We start from the raw sequence: 18771 nt of genomic DNA on the forward strand, positions 1-18771 counted from the left end.
GCTAAGTGAAATAAGCCAGGCAGAAAAAGATAGATACCATATGATTTCACTCATAAGTAGAATTTAATGAGCAAACTGAACTAATAAGCAAAATAGAGACAGACTCATAGGTAGAGTGCAGGCAGATGGCTTGGGGGAAGGAGAAGTATTGGTGGAGGGATTAAGCAAAAAAGAAAAAAGCCCTAACCGGTTTGGCTCAGTGGATAGAGCGTCAGCCTGTGGACTGAAGAGGCCCAGGTTCGATTCTGGTCAAGGGCATGTACCTTGGTTGTGGGCACATCCCCAGTAGTGGGTGTGCAGGAGGCAGCTGATCGATGTTTCTAACTCTCTATCCCTCTCCCTTCCTCTTTGTAAAAAATCAATAAAATATATTTTTTAAAAAAGAGAGAAAGACAACAGTGTGGTAATTGGGGGAAGTGGAAGGGTGTACAAGGAACCACAAAAGACCCCAAATAATAAAATAAAACACTAAATAAATAAAAATTTTAATTTACTCAAAAACGGGATTCGTTGTCTATGTTTAGTCAAACTATTAACAATTAACAATTAAATTCATAAGACTATTTCTTGAGTCTAGAAGTAAAATTTTAGACCATGATTTAGTTTCTTTTCATCTTAATTTTCTTCTAAAAATAATTTTATCAGCATGGCTTTACATATAGTAACTTCTGAACTGGTAAGCTAGTCTCTGTTTATTGGGGAAAGAAGGCCATGAAAAGCAGAAAGAATTTTCAAATAAATATGATCCTGTAAATCCCTTTAAGACAATCATGGAAGGGTGCTAAGATTTCTTTATGTTCTAAAGTCTGAAAATGACAAAATTAGTAATATTTGCATGAGAAAATGCAATCAGCTTTAATGACACAAACGAAGATATATAGGAACTGGAAAAGAAAGGGATATTCCGCCATGGTCAAGAAAGGCCACATGAATGAGACACGACAATCGGAAAGAGAAGGAATTTCTGTGGACACCTGCCATTTTGTGTGGCACTGAACGTGTGAGCTGACCTCACAGACCTCTGCCTCAGGCCTCTGCACTGCTGTCCCCACTGCCTGGCTTCTCCTCTCACTTCTCCGTGTGTCCTCTCTCTCTCCCAGGTCTCTTCTTAAATGCTGTCCTATTGGAGAGACTTTCATCAGCACTCCCTATCATCCTTACCCTGCTGTGCTCTCTCCACAGAACTTATCATCACCTGACATATTATGTATTTAATTATCTGTGTTTGTAAGTACTGTGAGGTCAGAGAATCTGTGTTTGGTTCCGTGCTGTATCAACAGCACCTAGAACAGTACCTAACACTCTGCAGGTGCTCAGTAAAGATTTGTGGAATGAATGAATGAATATCCCATTCAGGCTTTAGTCTTTAGTCTTAAGTCTCAACTCATAGACTCTCAATGCTAGTCCCTTTAGAGGTAATGGAGGAGGGGGAATAAGACAGTTGTTCCATGTAGTAGTTATGAGTATGGATCCTGGAAACACACCACCTCAGTTCAAGTTTGGCTATATTGCTTCCTCAACAGCATTGTCCAATAGAACTTTCCACAATGATAGAGATGCTCTGTTCTGCACTGTCCAGTGTGAAAACAGCCATGATCCCTGCCCTCAAGAAGCCACCAGCCACACGGACCTATTGAGCACTTGAAGTGTGGCTAGTGTGACTGAACAACTAAATTTTTAATGCCATTTAACTTATTTAAATAATACCATTTAACTTATTTAAATAGTCGCATGTGACCAGAGTTTACTGTAGATTGGACAGCACAATTCTAGATGTATATCCCTGGCAACATTTCTTAATCTGTGCCTCCATTCCCTCATCAGTGAAATGGTAACACTAACAACAAGAAAAATAAATAGCACCCCATAGATTTTATGAGGATTGCATGAGGTCATATGTAGCACACTAGAACAGTACCTGGTCCATAGTGAACTCTCAGTAAATGCTACTATTGTGGGCAAACGGAGCTGGCTTTGCAATAACACTGAATCCTTAGCTATAACAACAATATTAATCTAATATGTAAATAAACATAAGGCAACATAGGCATTTCCAAAATGTAAGATTATATCAAATATGTGGTAAATCAGAAAATAGAGTAAATATAAAGGTATTCTAAAGTAGCAAGCCAACAAGTTGACAATTTTAGTTGATTATCAATGTAACTCTAATAAAATAGCAGTTGCCATAGCAGCCAAACATCAAAAAGTCATTTCAAAATCAAAGACAAGGAGCATCTTCCTAAAGAAACCTTGTGAACAATGTAACTGAACAATATCATGAAATGACTCCATTTATGTCTGGAGTTTACCATAGAGAATAATTCATTTCCCAACACTGTTACCCAGCTTTCAATATCTACTTTACAACTGCACTCGAGATTCTACATATTTTTCTTATATCTGAGGGTTTAATTTATGATTTTTAAAAGCTCACCACAGTGACGGAGTGAACAGGGTAAATGGCGGGGGGAAGGAAACATCTATAATACTTTCTACAATAAAGACTAATTAAAAAAAAACACCTCACAACAGTGAAAAAGATAAAACAATTTTTATAAGAAAAATGATTAAGAAATATATCTTGTGACACCACTTTATTACTGCCCTTGGAATCAGCAAATTGATGTTATTGTATTTTGAAGGAGGCTTGAATTAAATTTTTTTGTATTGTCTTTTTGTTAGCCTCCAAATAAAATGTTCTTTCCCTACCTATATAGGTGTGTTGTTTTTTTTTTTCATTTATAAACTCCATGCTTTTTCTCCTTCCCAGAGAATTTGAATGTCAAGTCAAATTTGCAAAGAAGTAGAAGGAGGCAGGGAAGGAGGAGGAACAAAAAGGTTTTGTGGCTCCCTGATTAGATGGTACCTGATCAGTTCTCCTCTTGCAACCTTTATATAAATGTACGTAAATGGAGCAGGGACAGTGGAAACTGCGCGAGATTACTGCTGCTCTGTCACATGCCAGTCCCATCTGCTTAGCTCCTTGAATTATACTGCTCTCTGTCTTTTTGTCTTTTCCTTTGTCCTCTAGATCTTCCCACCTTGTTCTACTCTGACTGTATGGTTGTTACTTTAAAGGCTGAGAACTAAAAGAATTTCTTTTGGAGGATAATCTATTTGAAAACAAGTTTACACTCAAATATGTTCGTGTCTACTTGGTTCTCTAACATTTTTATTTTTTGTGTTAAGGTCAAAATTATTAAACCATAAAAATAAAACCTGTTTTCTTCGGTAGAGTTTAAATCACACAGAAATAATAAGATATTCAGTTGCACTGACTCTGTGGGGAAATCACCTATGTTGACCCCATCTCTAAAAAGAGCAGAGACTTTGTCTTTATACCAGTTCCTAGAATAGAGCTTTGAGTTGTGGCATCAGTTAGTGCATTGGGAGATAAGGCAAATTTACAACAGGCATCCTAGGCACGAGATGTACATGGTGGTGAAAACAGCCATGATCCCTGCCCTCAAGAAGCTTCCAGTAAGAAGATCAAAAGGAGCTGCAATTGCGGACTACACTTCCTGTGTGAGCCCTATTGATATCATTCTACAGATCCCATCTCTAACCCAAAAAGAAGGCCCAAAGGGCACCCACTCCAGGAAGTTCCACAACTTCCTCTCTTCTCTATTACCAATCCCCACACAAACCTAGAATGGGAAGAGCTTCGCCCAACAATAATTGAGTAGCAATGAAATGACAGCTCCAAAATGTACATGATTTCTTTTCTAGATTAAAAGAGAAATAAAATAATGAGGTCATAGGGGGTTTATATAGAACAGTAACCTACTAGGTCCTTTACTTTGTTGTTGTTCTTTCTGGGACTGCCTTTCTACAGTGATAATGATGATGATGATGCCAACGATGATGATTTGATGCTAATACCAAATTTTTATGAGTGTTTTCTATGTTCCAACATGGCATAGGTACTATATTTATTCAGATGAGGAACCTAAGGCACAGATAGGCTAAAAAACTGTCTCTAGGTCACACAATGACCTTGTAAATGAAGCAACCACCACACAAACCCGGATGTTTCAGAGCTTATGCACTTATCTATTGTGGTATAGCTGCCTCCACACTTTTCTTATTAGTGATACAAAATTCTTTCCAAACCTAAGAAGACCAATCACGAAGTGATCCTAAATATTAGAAAGTATTTCAGTCTCCCGATCTTCTCTAATACACATCATATGCACACAATAAGTAATGATAAATTAATGATTGAAAGAATTGAGAAAGACTGAGAACCCAAATTACAGTATTTCTGTGATTTTGCTTGGTATTTTTATATTAAAACTAAAAGAAATTAATTACCTTATATGCATATGCCATTGAAAGTGGAGTCCTTCATCCCTTTGCTCCTAATATATAGTCCAGCTTAGAAAAATATGACACTAACTCACTGTGGGAGATTCATGAGTTTTGAATAGTAGGTTCAGAAATTATAATTAGTTTGCATACATCAATCCACATTTTTCTGATCCTGTCCCTCTTTTAGCAATGACATAAATTGGTGACTTGGCACTCTGAAGTTTAGAGTTTATGTGGCCACAGAACTAAACAAAGTCAACTGAATACCATCCATGGATTTACATTTTAGGCAATATGGCAGATCAGATGACAAAAACAACAACACACAAACAAATAAACCCTCTCAAAGAGAATACCTCAAAATTCTGCATAAATATCCAGAACATTTTTTAATACACATGGTTGAGCTCATTGTAAGAGAAATCCTTAGAGGTAAGAAAAAAGACAAAGCAAGAATCCAAAGTAACAGCTGAACAGTAAAGCTGACACTGACCTTGGTGGCACCAACTGAATGGTAGTGTTTAGAGTTTCTACTCATCTTTTTCATGATACACATTTAAAAATTATATTATTACAATAGCAATTACTAGAATAAATGGGAGAGTATTTGGGAGCATCTATATGTAAACTTTGCAAAAACATTTATTATATTTACTTCATATCAGAAAAGTAGAATATTAAATATCAAATATGTTGGATATACATTCAAGATTATATATTTGTATAAACGATGCCACCATAATATTTGTAAATATTTTAACAAGTAACTTGAACTTTCTTTCATGAACATCTAGTTTCTTTCCTTTTAGGTTATGCTTGAGATGGTTACATGCAATTCCTAATCAAAATTTTTAATGATATCTTCAAAAGTCTCACTCTATATAAGCAGATTTCCATAAGTTTGTGGCAGCTAATAATTAATGAGTAGAAAAGAATTAAGACATTAGAAAAGAATAAGAGAATAAACCTAAAGCAAATAGAAAAAAGGAAATAAAAATAAAAAGCAAAAATTAATGCTATGAAACAGAAGGTAATGGAGATGAACAATGAAGATAAAATTGGCTAATAAATCTGACAAACTTTTAGCAAATTGATATAAAGAAAACAAAGACAACATCTACAAACAACTTATATGCTTATAAGAGTATGGACAGTTATATGCCAATAAATTTTAAAATGTAGATGAAATGGAAAAATTCTTAGAAAAATATAACTTTACAAATTGACTAAAGTTGAAATTAAAAATCTGAATGACTCTATAACCATCAAACAGCTGTAATCAGTAGTTTCAAATCTTCCTACAAAGAAATATGAGACCCAGTTTTATAAAATAATTCTATAAAACACAAAAGGATCAGATTATTTCAATAGCACATAAATGCTTTCAAAAACTCAAAAAGAGACTTCTCAACTACTTTTATGAGTCTTATATAATCCTGATACCTAAACCAGATACAGACAGTATGACAAAGGAAAAATAAAAATACCAGCCTTACTCTTGAAAATACTTTTTAAAATATTAAATAAAATATTAGAGTCTGAGACTCACAGTGTACATCAAAGTAGTGTTGTTTTTGAAATGCATGATTATTTCAACATTAGAAAATCTAGCATTATAATTCATATTATCAATATATATTAATTCAGAAAAGTCATTCGATCATCACAAGAGATACAGAAAATGCATTCAATAAAATTCAACATATATTCACAATCTAAAAACTCCCTATCAATGTAGGAATATAAGAGAACTTCCTTGACCTAATAAATAGTATTTGAAAAAAATCTACTCCATATGTCATACTAAATGGTGAAATATTAAAAGCATTTCCTTTAAAACAGAAAGACCAAAAGTAAAGAATGTGTTACTCAGGAATGTGTATACTACTGTACATATTATATATATATATATATATACACAATACATGTATATGTGCATTAATATTATAAGGATGTAGAATAATGATACAAAACTCAGTAAAGTGGCTACATCTGAGTGGATATAATCAGGAAAGTGGGTGGCAGACATACAAATGGTCATTTTATTATTCTTCTTTACACTATACACACACAGGCACATACACACAAATGTAAAATATATTATTCATAAAATGTAAAATATGTTATTCATAACATGTTTGGAGATGAACTGAAATAATTCATTTTGCAAATATTAAACAAAGTCAGAATGATAGCTAGGCTAAGTAACATTATAACTACAATAGAAATTTAAATCACCACTTTCATTGTACAAGTTCAAGCTTGCCTTCATATAAGTCATATTTCTACACTAAACAGATAATACTTTACACATTTGAGAATAAATTCTCATGTCATCATGAAACTTGGAGAAGGAAAAATCATATATGAGACTCATTCTATTACTTGAATAAATCTAACACCATTAAAACTTTAGTTTTAGGGACCACTCTCGGTCATTAGGCTGGTTTTCTAGAGCTTTTGTGTAAAAAAAGAAATCAATTCTTCAACAGTGCACAAAGGAAGAGAACAGCCCTTGTCAAATGAATGAACTCATATTGACTGCAGAACTTTTCTCCTTTGTTCTATGCACATTAAACCAGTCCTCGTCTTCTAAGAGTCCCACAGCAATGCTAGGGTGCTGTATTGAACTGCAGGACCAGTACACGTTTTGGTTTTCTGGCCTGTTCAGGCACAGACACTTCAGTAGACACTGGGGCCAGAGTCAGGCACTGGGGCTCATGAGGGGGACATTTTGTGAGGGGTAAAAATAATGTTTTTGAGTGTGAGATGGAAATAAAGGCTTGATGTTAAGCCGGAAAGTGTGCTTTTTGGAAGTTTTTCTCTAATGAACTTTCTGCACTTCAGGGTCCCAAAAAAATAAAATAGAAACTAGACTGAGCTGAGGTCCCATGTTTTGAAAGGAAAAAAAAGAACAGAATTTGTGTGTTTTTCAAGTGGGTTCTAGTGACAAAAAGCTATGTGACAGTGTACAACTATGCCCAATTGCAATAGCTAGGAAGAAAGCAGTCACTCACTCCTTCTTTTTGTTGTTATTGTTGGGTGTGTTTTTTTAAGGAAATGGAGACTCAAATAAGATAGGTAGGAGCTAGTAATGAGATGAGATACAATTTTTTATTCTGATCCTATGACACATTATTTGCCTGTGGCTGGGGTCCATATTCTGAGTTATTGTAAATATTATTTTTAAATTCTGAAAAGTCCTTAAAGTTTCCCGAGAAATGGAATTTCAAGCTCTACTTTTTTTTCATTTGCAAACATGCTTGGGCTGCTGCAGAGATGCAATTATAATGCATAGTTCATGGCCACCAAGATCAAATGGCTGCTTAGAATCCTGTAGTTCTGAATTCCTCAACTTCTTTTTAATTCTCCAGTGATGTCCAAGTTATACAAAAGGGTCCATCTCCAGGCTAAGAAACAAGTCAAAATGTTCCAACGGAAGACCATGCCAATGAGTCCTCTAAAAATGCAGGCCACTCAACTCACAAAAGTTTCCTAGGTTAGGTAAGTAATATAGACTAATTAAAAGAATTTACATCAAGGCAATGCGTTACAGGAGGAGTTGGCTTTTCCCTTGTAGGTAAAGGGAGCTTTCCTCCTACTACATGCGTTCTGGATGAATCCCTTTTCTCATTCTTTTTCAAGCTTCATATTTTATCCTCTACGCTCCTTCCTCTAAAATGTTACAAGTACTGTCAGGGTGAAAATGGCTCTGGACCTGACCCTATAAAAGGCGATGTTCTGAGAAGCACAAGATGACAGGGCTGGAGCTCCCTCTAGAGCCCATCCTGCAGTGAATGGAGGGGTCTTCAGCAAAGTGAACTAAGATTTGGGGTGGATCTGCCCATTTCCCCATCCTCGCTCATCTTGCTGGAGAGCCCTTTCCAGGAGACCGAAAGGTCTAAAAGAGCAGAGCTGTTCACAATGACCTACAGGACGCACGGGGGAGACCGTCTCGCTGTGCTCACCAGCATCTCTGCACCTGCACCTCTCAAGATACTTAGTTCATAAGTTCTCTTGTCAACATCAACACTGGATATTCACCATCAAAGGGATATTGGTAATATGTGAAGCAGGGAATGTTCATTTGTTCAGTTTTCAATCCAGTGGTTTAGGTCACAGTCATAGATGTAGTAATAACTGATACTCTCATTTTATAATAAGCTGATGTTTTTAAACTTGAAATGAAAATTTTAATAACAAGCAATGGTGGGGTTTGTTTTTTTAAGCTTCTTTAGAAAAGCTACAGAAATTGGCATACAGCAATATAATCGTCATTTGAGCATAAATAGGAGAATCTTAAATCACTGCTTTCTTTGCTTTGGGAGAAAAATAAAGATTCGCAGATGTAATATTGAGAAACCATTTTCAAAACATTACAGCTACATTTAAAACAGTCAGGAAAAAATGCTGCTTTGGATTTGTTTCTGTTGTTATATGATGTTATTACATATTGAGAATATTCCATTTTGCTTTTGATAACTGTGAAGAAAAAATAATTTAGGCATTTCCACATCACTTGGGGGAACTTAAGAATGCCTAAGTACTTAGGTCTTAACATAATCAAAAGATTGGCTCACAATGCCTTTAAAACATGGCTTTCTCCCACCCACCCCCCAAGTTTGTTCTGTTGAAATTATTAAGCAGTTTAAAATTATCTCCAAAATACATTCTTATTACTTTGAATCATTACTCTAGTCTAGACAAATAAAATGGAAGAGCTAGACCCTGTTAATACAAAATTAAACCCTTAACTGAATATGGTGTTTGTTAGTAATGTACAATGTCCATTATAGAAATCACAATGGCATTTATACAACACTGTGTGATTTCTAAAATGATTCCATAGCCATTATCTTTCTTGATCCTCAGAACAAGGTAGGTCTGGCATATACAAGTAGTAAAACAAAACTGTCCTTTAACTTGTATATTGTGAGTTTGATCTTTCTGTCTACTAAGTTTTCTGAATACTAATCACTCCTCCAGCCCTGTTCTCTTGAATGGTAGCAGCAGTAATAAGAACAGTAATCATAGCTAACATTTATTGAGTGCTAGCTCCACTTTTAGGTGTTTTACATGGATTAATTCAATAATCCTAGAACACAGAAGATAGGTATTTTATTTAAGGTCATTATATTGAAGAACTCTAACTCTGGATATCTATGTGTTTGTCTAGGATTATACTATATTTGCCTTCTGCTTTAATTTTACTCTATTTTTTATTTTTCCAACGTTTACTTTGTTGGTAAATGCTCAGAAACACTTGGTTAACAGATGATATATCTTTAATATCCATGACTTGTAATCTCTTTGTATGTATCTTGAATACAATTACATAAGACTTAGAAAAATAACATGGAAAGTCAAGAGCAGTTAGATAACTTACCCAAAGTCATCCAACCAATAAGTGGCCAAGTCAAGACACAAATCTTACAACCACTTCCCAACTCTGATGCCTCTAGAAGCTGCCAGGTATCATTACCCTCTGTGTGACTTGGTGATCCCATCCACGATCACCACTTTGACCACCACCATCAATAAGCAAGTCTATTAAGAGCATTTCTGCATTTGGTTCAGGACACAACGGATGATACAGAGCCATGAATGCTGACATGTGCCCTTGTCCTGTAGGATTCCCAGTCACAGATTGAAAGCAATGAGATCAGAGATATAACCAAGGGGACAGTGTGGGCAAAGAACCACACAGGCTCTAGGTTCAGGAGCTGAAAAGGATGGGATGAGGAGTACCTTGTCACCCCTGAGCATGTTGGAAGAGGGAAATCTGGTAAACATGTAGGCAATTATTTTCCCTGTAAATAGCAGTCCCTTCCTTCTGTATCACGTTGATGCAGAATGGTGAACGTGCATATTGAAGACTTATACTAAATAATTGTACATTAAGTTGGGAGACAAAAGAAAGTGGTAGAAATAGTGCTGTGCTGGGAATCGGATGTGTGTTAGTCTCAATTTTTCCAAGATGTAATTTTGGCAAGACTTAATTTCTTTCAGACTCCAAGGCAGGAGTCTGAGTACAATTTTTAAGCTTCAATTTCTTCATCTGCAAAAATGGGCATTATAATACTAAACCTGTAGGATTGTTGTAAAGGTTAAACATAATAGACTAAAGCTTTTGCAAATAGTGGTTGCTCAATGGTTAGTATTTACCATTATTATTCATAAGTAAGTTTTAACATCCATCCAACTTATAAAAGTGTATGAGTCGATATCAATTTGGCACTTGTTTAAATGTTTGCTTGGCTAGACTGTTGCTCAGAGATGGACCATGCCATTTTCTATAGCATGAATGCCCAATAAAATCACATCTGGAAAAACAATTCTTCTTTTCAATAAATACATAATCTAATTGGGGTTTACTAGCAATAAAAGTCATTAATGGAGGTGAGAAAAGCAAAGCAAAATGTCTCAAATTGTTTTGGCTACATATATTTTACCTACTCTACCCTCTAATATAAAATTACCTATAAAATGGTACAAAACTTTCACAATTTTCCAGAAAAGAGAAAATTATTTTTCCAAATTCATACTATGTCTTCATTTTTCTGGACTAGTGTCTTTCAAATATTTTGACTGCAGCCCACAGTAAGTACTACATTATACATCGCAATCCAGTGCGCGCACACACACACGTAAATATTTTTAGGAAATAAAGGTTTCATAAAACCCTTATTATCTATATTCATATGTTCTATTTTGTTTAATCCAAGTTTAATGCTGATCACTTACATACTGAATTGATATCAGGACCCATCAAAGTGTCACCAACTATATTTGTAAAACACTGCAGTACAGCATTCCTTTTCCTATAAAGATTTTCAAAAAAATACCAACTAGTCAGTACTACACCTTGTCCAGTTAAAATGTGAATATTCAGTTAACTAATATTTGGTATTCCATAGATCCACAATATTGCTGGTTATTTTCTCAATCTTAGATAAATTCAATTAATCTAGCTTATACTATACATGTTCTTAAAATGTTCTGTAAATATATTTACCCTAGGCGCTCATTGTCAGTTCCCTTTTCCCACTAAAGGCACTCTATAAATCAATTTAGCTTCACAATCTGTAACTAGATTTTCAAAGAGAAACTATAGAATGCTTTTTATCGAATTTTACAATGACCTTTCTTTCTTAGGTTTGCTTATTTTAATCCTCCATTCCCATCTACCATACAAGAAGTTCAATCATCTCTCCCTTGAATACCTTGATCTTAGAATCCATTATAACTCCCAGTATGGGGGAGAGGGGTGGAGCCATAATTTTTCTTTCTTGGTAATTGAGATTTGCACACAGCTTTGCACTGTAATATGCATTCCAGCTTTCTGCTTGTCCTGTATAATGCATTTTTAAGCATTGATTATATCAAATTCAACAGGCTTTTGATGTTATCAAATTCCACAGGCTTTTCCACCTTCCTTCATTTATTTTTGGTGTCACTCTTCTAATCCCTGTCATTCTTCACAGCTGGTTTTCAAATACTGAGCCTTCTGACAATGATAATAGACATTTCCGATTTTGATTTTATGTCTCCCTCTTAATCTTCATTAAAACAACAAAAAAGGGGGGGCTGTACAGAGCACTTCCCTCATAGACTATGTGCACCAATAGTCTCTAGTAGACACTTAAGTAAATGGGCCTATGACGCATTCGGTACTAAAGCTAAAGGTGAGTTCCCTTCAAACTCCGGTTTGCCATTCTTTTCTAATAGGGAAAAAAATATGGGGAATATTAGTTCACACAAACACTCCATCCATGCTTTTGTTCCGGCCCTCTGGTCCAGTTTAAGAACCCATTGTGGCCCTCGAGTCAAAAAGTTTGCCCACCCCTCCTCTAGACACTTAAGTAAATGGGCCTATGACGCATTCGGTACTAAAGCTAAAGGTGAGTTCCCTTCAAACTCCGGTTTGCCATTCTTTTCTAATAGGGAAAAAAAATATGGAGAATACTCTTGATTGATTAAGTTATGCATGAAATCTTTTCTGATCAACTATTATTTATCATTCATTTTACTACCTTTCACTATTCTTCCACTGGCTCTTTCATTGATAAGCCATAATCTCAAGACTTCATGCAATTAGACGAACTTCACTCAGCCTGTCATTTGCAATCCCTTCTCCTAAGAAACACATATATACAGTCCCTACCCTGCCGGAGACCTGGTTTTATTAGGCTGGAGAAGATGTCAGAATCCAGGTTTGTGAGACCAATTCAACAGTTTCATGCCAGCAACTCTATTTCAGAAAGGTTTGCTTTCTTCTTTCATCCTGTCCAAGAGAAGTTCAATAAGATTCATGTCTAGACTGATCAAAAAATTATCTTCTTTTTGCAAGCCACTCATTTTTCTGTTCTACTTTAGGAAAAGAGATGAGAAATGTGCTCAAGATTATAGTTAGGACAATTTAACTATGAATGATAGAATGATCCTGTGTAGTAGGAGTGTCATAGAATCGTGGCTATAATTTGAGAGCTGCATGATGTTAATTATGTGAACATTTAGCATTCTGGAAAAGATTGTTTTTTGTTTATTTCTTTTTTTCAAATGCCTCAGTGACTTTTCATAACAGCTTTATGTCTAAGTCATCAAATATTTTATCTATTATTTGCTAAATGCACCAGCCTCTTGTTTTCCATTGTTATTATTTTCTTGTTATTGTTAAGAATAAAGGTCAGTTCCTTGGTCTTTCCTCGTATCCCAATAAAAATTCCAGTTTACTCATTATAAAGAAAAATCATATTAATTAAAGCTGGTAGTGACCCCCAAAGTTCAAATCTATTATGCAAATTACACTTTAAAATTCTCCTAGTGCCCAGCCAGTGTGGCTCAGTTGGTAGTGTCATCCCATGCACCAAGAGGTCGCTGGTTCGATTCCCAGTGATCTGAAGTTCTTTCTACTCCTCTTTGCTCAGTTTATCTCATTACACCACACATAAAAGTGCATTGAGCCACATACTGCAACTATAGCTGTATGCTCTGCTGTTTCTTTTTCTTTATTTTTTTTTAAATTTTGTTCACTTTGAAAGATTTCTAAGGTGTGCACATAAAATGTAATATACTGACCTGGCCATCTGGATTTTCTTTACTGGGTCAGAGCCTCATACCATACATAAGCAACAATCACTGAATAATCGTTTCATGTTAAGCATCTGATACCACATTCTGGTTAGGTATGTAAGTATGTGTGTATGTATTTATGATTTATAGAAGTATATACGTATCTTGTTAACACTTTACAGTGGATAAAAGCTGTTAAATGTGCAGCCTTGCACTAACGAAAAAAAATCAACTGATAGTATATATTATGAGTTATATGGATCCTGTCATTTTTCACACATAGTCACTCAAAATCTCACTGTTATAAAAATCATTTGTTTTGCCTGGTCAGTGTGGCTCAGGGGTTGAGCATCAGCCTTTGAACCAAGAGGTCACAGTTCAATTCCCTGTCATGGCACACACCACAGGGTGTGGGCTTGATCCCCAGTAGGGGGCGTGCAGGAGGCAGCCAATCAATGATTCTCTCTCATCATTGATGTTTCTGTCTCTCTCTCCCTCTCCCTTCCTCTCTGAAATTAGTAAAAATATTTTTTAAATCATGTTTTGACATTCACATTAATGTATTTTCCCTCTACTCTTTGTCATATTCCTGTCACATGACATAAAAGTAAACAAACAAACAAAAACCCCACCAGTTTCTAAATTCTCATTTTCAAATAATTTCCCTATAAGTTTGACTTAGTAAATAAAATATTCTTAAAAGTATAATGTGTTGTTAGGAAATGAAAACTGCCCTCAGTGGTGGTATACATTCTTTGCTCTGCATCTGGGGAAGTGTTCAAAGTACTCTGGCAGGGGAACCTTCCGCACCCCCCAAAAAATGGTCATTATGTAACTGAATTTAGGATGGATTAGCAGCTCTTTGAGGCAAGATCTTGCTTCCTCATACTGCTCAGCATCAGCCATTGCTAAGAACTGGCGTTGGTCCTGAATGCTGAGTTTGCAACTTGAGTAAATCCCAACCTTGTTCCCTTTTCAGAGCACAGGCATCCACACGCACAGGGCCACCCATGTGAGCAGGCTTGGCGGGCTCCCTGACACGTCAAAGAAGAGTACATCTGCCCAATGCCCAGAAAGGAGAAACAGGGAAACCTGGAGGACACCTACTCCTCCGTCTGGATTGTTCCTGAAAGCACATGTAATATTTTTATGTCGTCAGTCTTTTTATCAGGCATGGCCCCTAAGTATAGGACCATATCCAACAGTAGTGCGACTTTAGCTCCTAGATCTGAAGTTTCACTCCACTGAGGTTAATAATGAGTTAGCGGGGAGAGCAAGAGGAAGAGGGCAGGTGTTCATAATAGCACCGTTAATTATATAGAAGAGCAATAGCATTGTCAGGTCCAATAAACTAAGTACTTTTTCTAGTTTCTTGTTCAGAATCAGAAAAAGAATAATTCTTGATGTTGTATTGCCTCAAGAAAATCTCCTGCCTCATCACCTTCGTGTATCATTTCATATGGGATTTTATATTCTGCCTGACTTTAATTAATGATGTTACTATATTAAAATGCCTACATGACTAAATATACAAGTTAATCACTTGACTTTCAATGAGGGTTAAACAGTCTCTAAAGAGCAAATGGTACATTAAGTCTCTTTCATAGCTAGCACATTACACTTGAGTTAGCCTTGGGACAGTTAAAAGTATGAAAAGTCTCCTTAACATTAAAAAGGAATAGTCTAAACGCTAGAAACTAAACTTTGAAAGTAACTTATAATATATTATGTTAAATTTCTTGTTAGTGTCACGAGATTTAAAAACAAAACTACATTAGCCCTATAGGTTTGGCTCAATGGATAGAGTGTCGGCCTGCGGACTGAAGGGTCCTGGGTTCGATTCCGGTCAAGGGCACATGCCCGGGTTGCAGGCTCGATCCCCAGTAGGAGGTGTGCGGAGGCAACCCATCAATGATTCTCTCTCATCATTGATGTTTCAATCTCTCTCTCCTTCTCCCTTCCTCTCTGAAATCAATAAAAATAATAATAAAATAAGATACATTATCTAATATATTAAAAAAACAAAGCCACATTAAATATGACATTCTTCATAAATATCTTCTGTAAGCCATTCCTCAGAAAAATATGTGGATATAATTGACTGATTCTTAACTGCCCCATTGTCATTCTCCATTCTTTTTAATTAATATACTTCATTAATAAAGTTATGTCTTTCTGTGGTTTATCTAGAAATAAAATATCAAATAAATTGCAAATAAAGGATTTTAAAAGTATGTCTAGAACTTAAGGATCTGTACCATTCCAAAAATGAAGTAAATGTCCTTGTATCATCTTTAGTGCAAAGGCTACCATCACATTTTGCATTGACATATAGGAAACAAGGTAGTATATTTATGTAAAATTTCTGGAAAAAAGACATTATGCTTCACTACCGCAGAACAAATTACTTTTGTGTACTCTATTCCAGGAAGAGGAAGGAAAAACTATTGTAATAGTTGCAGTTTGTATTAACTTCAAAGCTGGTAATTCTTTTCCAAAGATAGCTTGCTTTCTTCTTAAAAGAAATGTTTAGAAAACCCCTTTGGTTTAGAGTACAAAAATCTTATTAAAATAAAATATTTAGAAATATGTTGTTGAGAAATCACTTGCAAATTACAGTCAGACCTTTGAAAATCAATCTAATTTGCATCACCAGTCTAAATAGGTCATTTAACTTAGAAAAATTAAAATGAGTTGCACAGGGTCACCTCTTTTTCTAAAACACCTGCATCCTCAATGTCCTGTTGTCTTCAAAGTCAAACAAGAATTAAGTGTCAAGAACAACTATAATACACTAATTTATTCCAAATCTCAACCGTAGTCTGCCTGTGAAATGGCCATAAAAGTTTACATTATATATGAAAACAGTGGGGGGTGCAGGGGGTGCTTCAAGAAGTTTGGAATGGAAGGACAGAAGGCAAAGCAGAGAACTCTTACATTTCAGGAGGATAATGCTATGTGTGTGGGGGCCTCTACTGGCGCTCTTCTCTTGCCTTTCACATGGGGCACATTCACAGTTCATGGCAAATCGCAAGCAGCTCATACAAACTTAATACAAAGCGAGTACTTCCATACTCGTTTAGTCTCCCACAAGCTTCTCTTATATCAAACTGCCAATATAAGATCATGAACCTTATCTCTCCTGTCCAGCACCTTTAAAGGCTTTATCATCCTAGGACACTCTGGTAAACTCAGGGGTCAAATCCCTACTCCCCAGAAAACCTTCCAGAGCATAGAAATAACTGCAAAATCTTGAAGGTAACATCTTTGAAGTGTGAACGCCATCAAATAAAACAAAATACACGTGAGAAAAAATTGGCTGCCTGAGATAGCCTTGGTCCCTCCACGCTAGACCATCCATAAAACCAAAAGGACCGCGACAATGCTAGAAAAAGAGGGTGTCAGGTGTCTGAGAATGGAGTCTGCCTGTGGAAGGCAGGGCACCCAGGTGGCTGGCAGAGAGGGCATCAGCTCCATGGCAGGTAGAGAAAGGAGTCAGTTTTGTGTCACGACTCTCCGAAGCCACCAGGAAATGCACCCCATCCTTTCTGGGTGAAAAGTAACTTTGATGCTCAGAAGGAAAAAAGAAATACTTTCATCTTCTCCAGCTAACAACCATCTATCACCAACAGGCAAAGAGTGACCAGTGATGCTAATGAGACAGGTTTTCCTCTCTGCCCACCTTCCTAAAGCCACTCCCCAAAAATGAGACCTTGATTCTCTCAAGACCTCTCTCCGTGGAGAGATGGAATGGAAGCACCTGTGCTCTGACAAGGACGCACACCCAAGACTTGACCTCGGGGAATTGCCAAGGAACAGCTCTAAGCTACCTTTTTCTTAAAAGGGTCAAACCCCAAACAACTCGGATTTATTCATCTCCAGATGCATGATAGCATTTTTGTAACTGCCTGGACCAGAGAGAAACAATTCCTCTCCAGCCACCACCATTCCACACACATGGACCAACGACAGAAACCGTCCCGGAGAGGGGCAGAGCAGGCTGACTCCTTCCACGACAACCTCTCCAAATCGGCTTTCCGCCCCGCCGTGCCAGCCCCTCCTTGGGGCTTCGGTGCGCGCCCTTAACTCCGCTTCTCCCCACCCTCAGTTCCACCCTCAGTTCGGAGTGGACTCGGCCCTGCGCACGCCCTGCCTCCGGCGGTCCTTAGGGGCGGCGTCCCCGCTCTTGGGAGGTTCTCAAAAGCCCCAAGACAAGTCGCTCGCGCCGGGTCTCGGGAACCCCGGGGTTTCCGGCCTCCCGAGGTTCCAGCTACCCCCTATCCCCACACCTGAGCGGATTAAGTTGCTCAGCCCCCAGCGGCGAGCACAGCCCGGGTCCCTCCCACTCCCGCCCCTCCAGCTCCGGCGCCCGGGGGGTCCCCCGCCTCCACGGAGGTGAGCGCGCACTCACCGGAGGTGAGCTGCATCCAGGCACAGATCTTGTACACGGTCGCCGTGTTGCAGAAAAAGAAGAGGGTAAAGCAGATGATGCAGGCGATGATGAGCATCATGGAGAGGCCGATGAAGAAGGAAGCGGCTTTGAAGGCGCCGGAGGGCAGCGTGGAGAAGTCCGTGAAGCTGCCCCTGCAGGTCAGCTCCCGGGAGAAGCCGTTGCCGATGCAGTAGTGGAAGAGCCCGAAATAACCGGCTTGCGGGGTGTCCACGCCGTCGCCGATCCAGTAGGGCTGGATGAAGCACACCACGTTGACGATGGCAAAGCAGATGGTGAAGATGGCCCACAGCACGCCGATGGCCCGCGAGTTCCGCACATAGTTGGTGTGGTACAGCTTCGCAGCCTCCTGAGCCGGGAGCATCGCGGCGGCGGCGGCGGCGGCGGCGGCTCCGGGCATTCTCCCCTCCGCCTCCTCCGGCGCCGGTCCTCCGCCTCCCCCGCCTCTCCGCGCGCAGGAGACACACTCACCGAGCCGCGCGCTGCAACTCCCGTGCCTCCGCCTCAGCCCAGCAGCGCCAGTTTCAGAGTCCGCATCCTCGCTCCCGGAAGGAGGGCGGGGGAGCGCCGAGCACCCCTCCGGCTCCCCTGGCACAGCCCCGCGGCCCCCCCTTCCTCCCTCCTGGCCGGGGCGCCAGCCCTTCTCGCCGCCCGCCGCCCCTCTTCCCTCCGCGGCTGCAGCTGCTGCAGCTGAAGGCGAGAAAACCCCGCGCGGGGCAAGTGTGGAGCGCGAGCGCCCGCAACCCCCACCCCGCTTTCGCGCCTTCCGCCCCTCCCCCGCGCTCCCGGGTTCGCGGTTCCGCGCCCGCCCGGTGCCTCCGGGGGCCCCGGGGGCGTGGGAGAACTCTCGGTGGACCCTGGAGAATGCCCCCTCAGGGTGGCGGGGCGGGGACTGGAGAGCCGGCAAAGGGGGAATCCGCAGGGAGGGGGACGGG

At 38.7% G+C, this 18771-nt stretch overlaps 1 protein-coding gene across 1 annotated transcript in view; it reads right to left on the reverse strand.

Moving 5' to 3' along the window:
- The window catches only part of LHFPL3 (LHFPL tetraspan subfamily member 3), a 455301-nt gene extending 437065 nt beyond the window's left edge, over positions 1–18236 (reverse strand). Inside the window, exon 1 of the mRNA XM_014452825.2 lies at positions 17798–18236. Within this exon, the coding sequence (XP_014308311.1) occupies positions 17798–18236 (439 nt within the window). The remainder of the gene's footprint in view (positions 1–17797) is intronic.
- Between the last annotated feature and the right edge of the window lie 535 nt (positions 18237–18771).

This window comes from Myotis lucifugus, unplaced genomic scaffold, assembly GCF_000147115.1.
Source record: "Myotis lucifugus unplaced genomic scaffold, Myoluc2.0 scaffold_18, whole genome shotgun sequence".
NCBI classification, from domain to species: Eukaryota; Metazoa; Chordata; class Mammalia; order Chiroptera; family Vespertilionidae; genus Myotis; species Myotis lucifugus.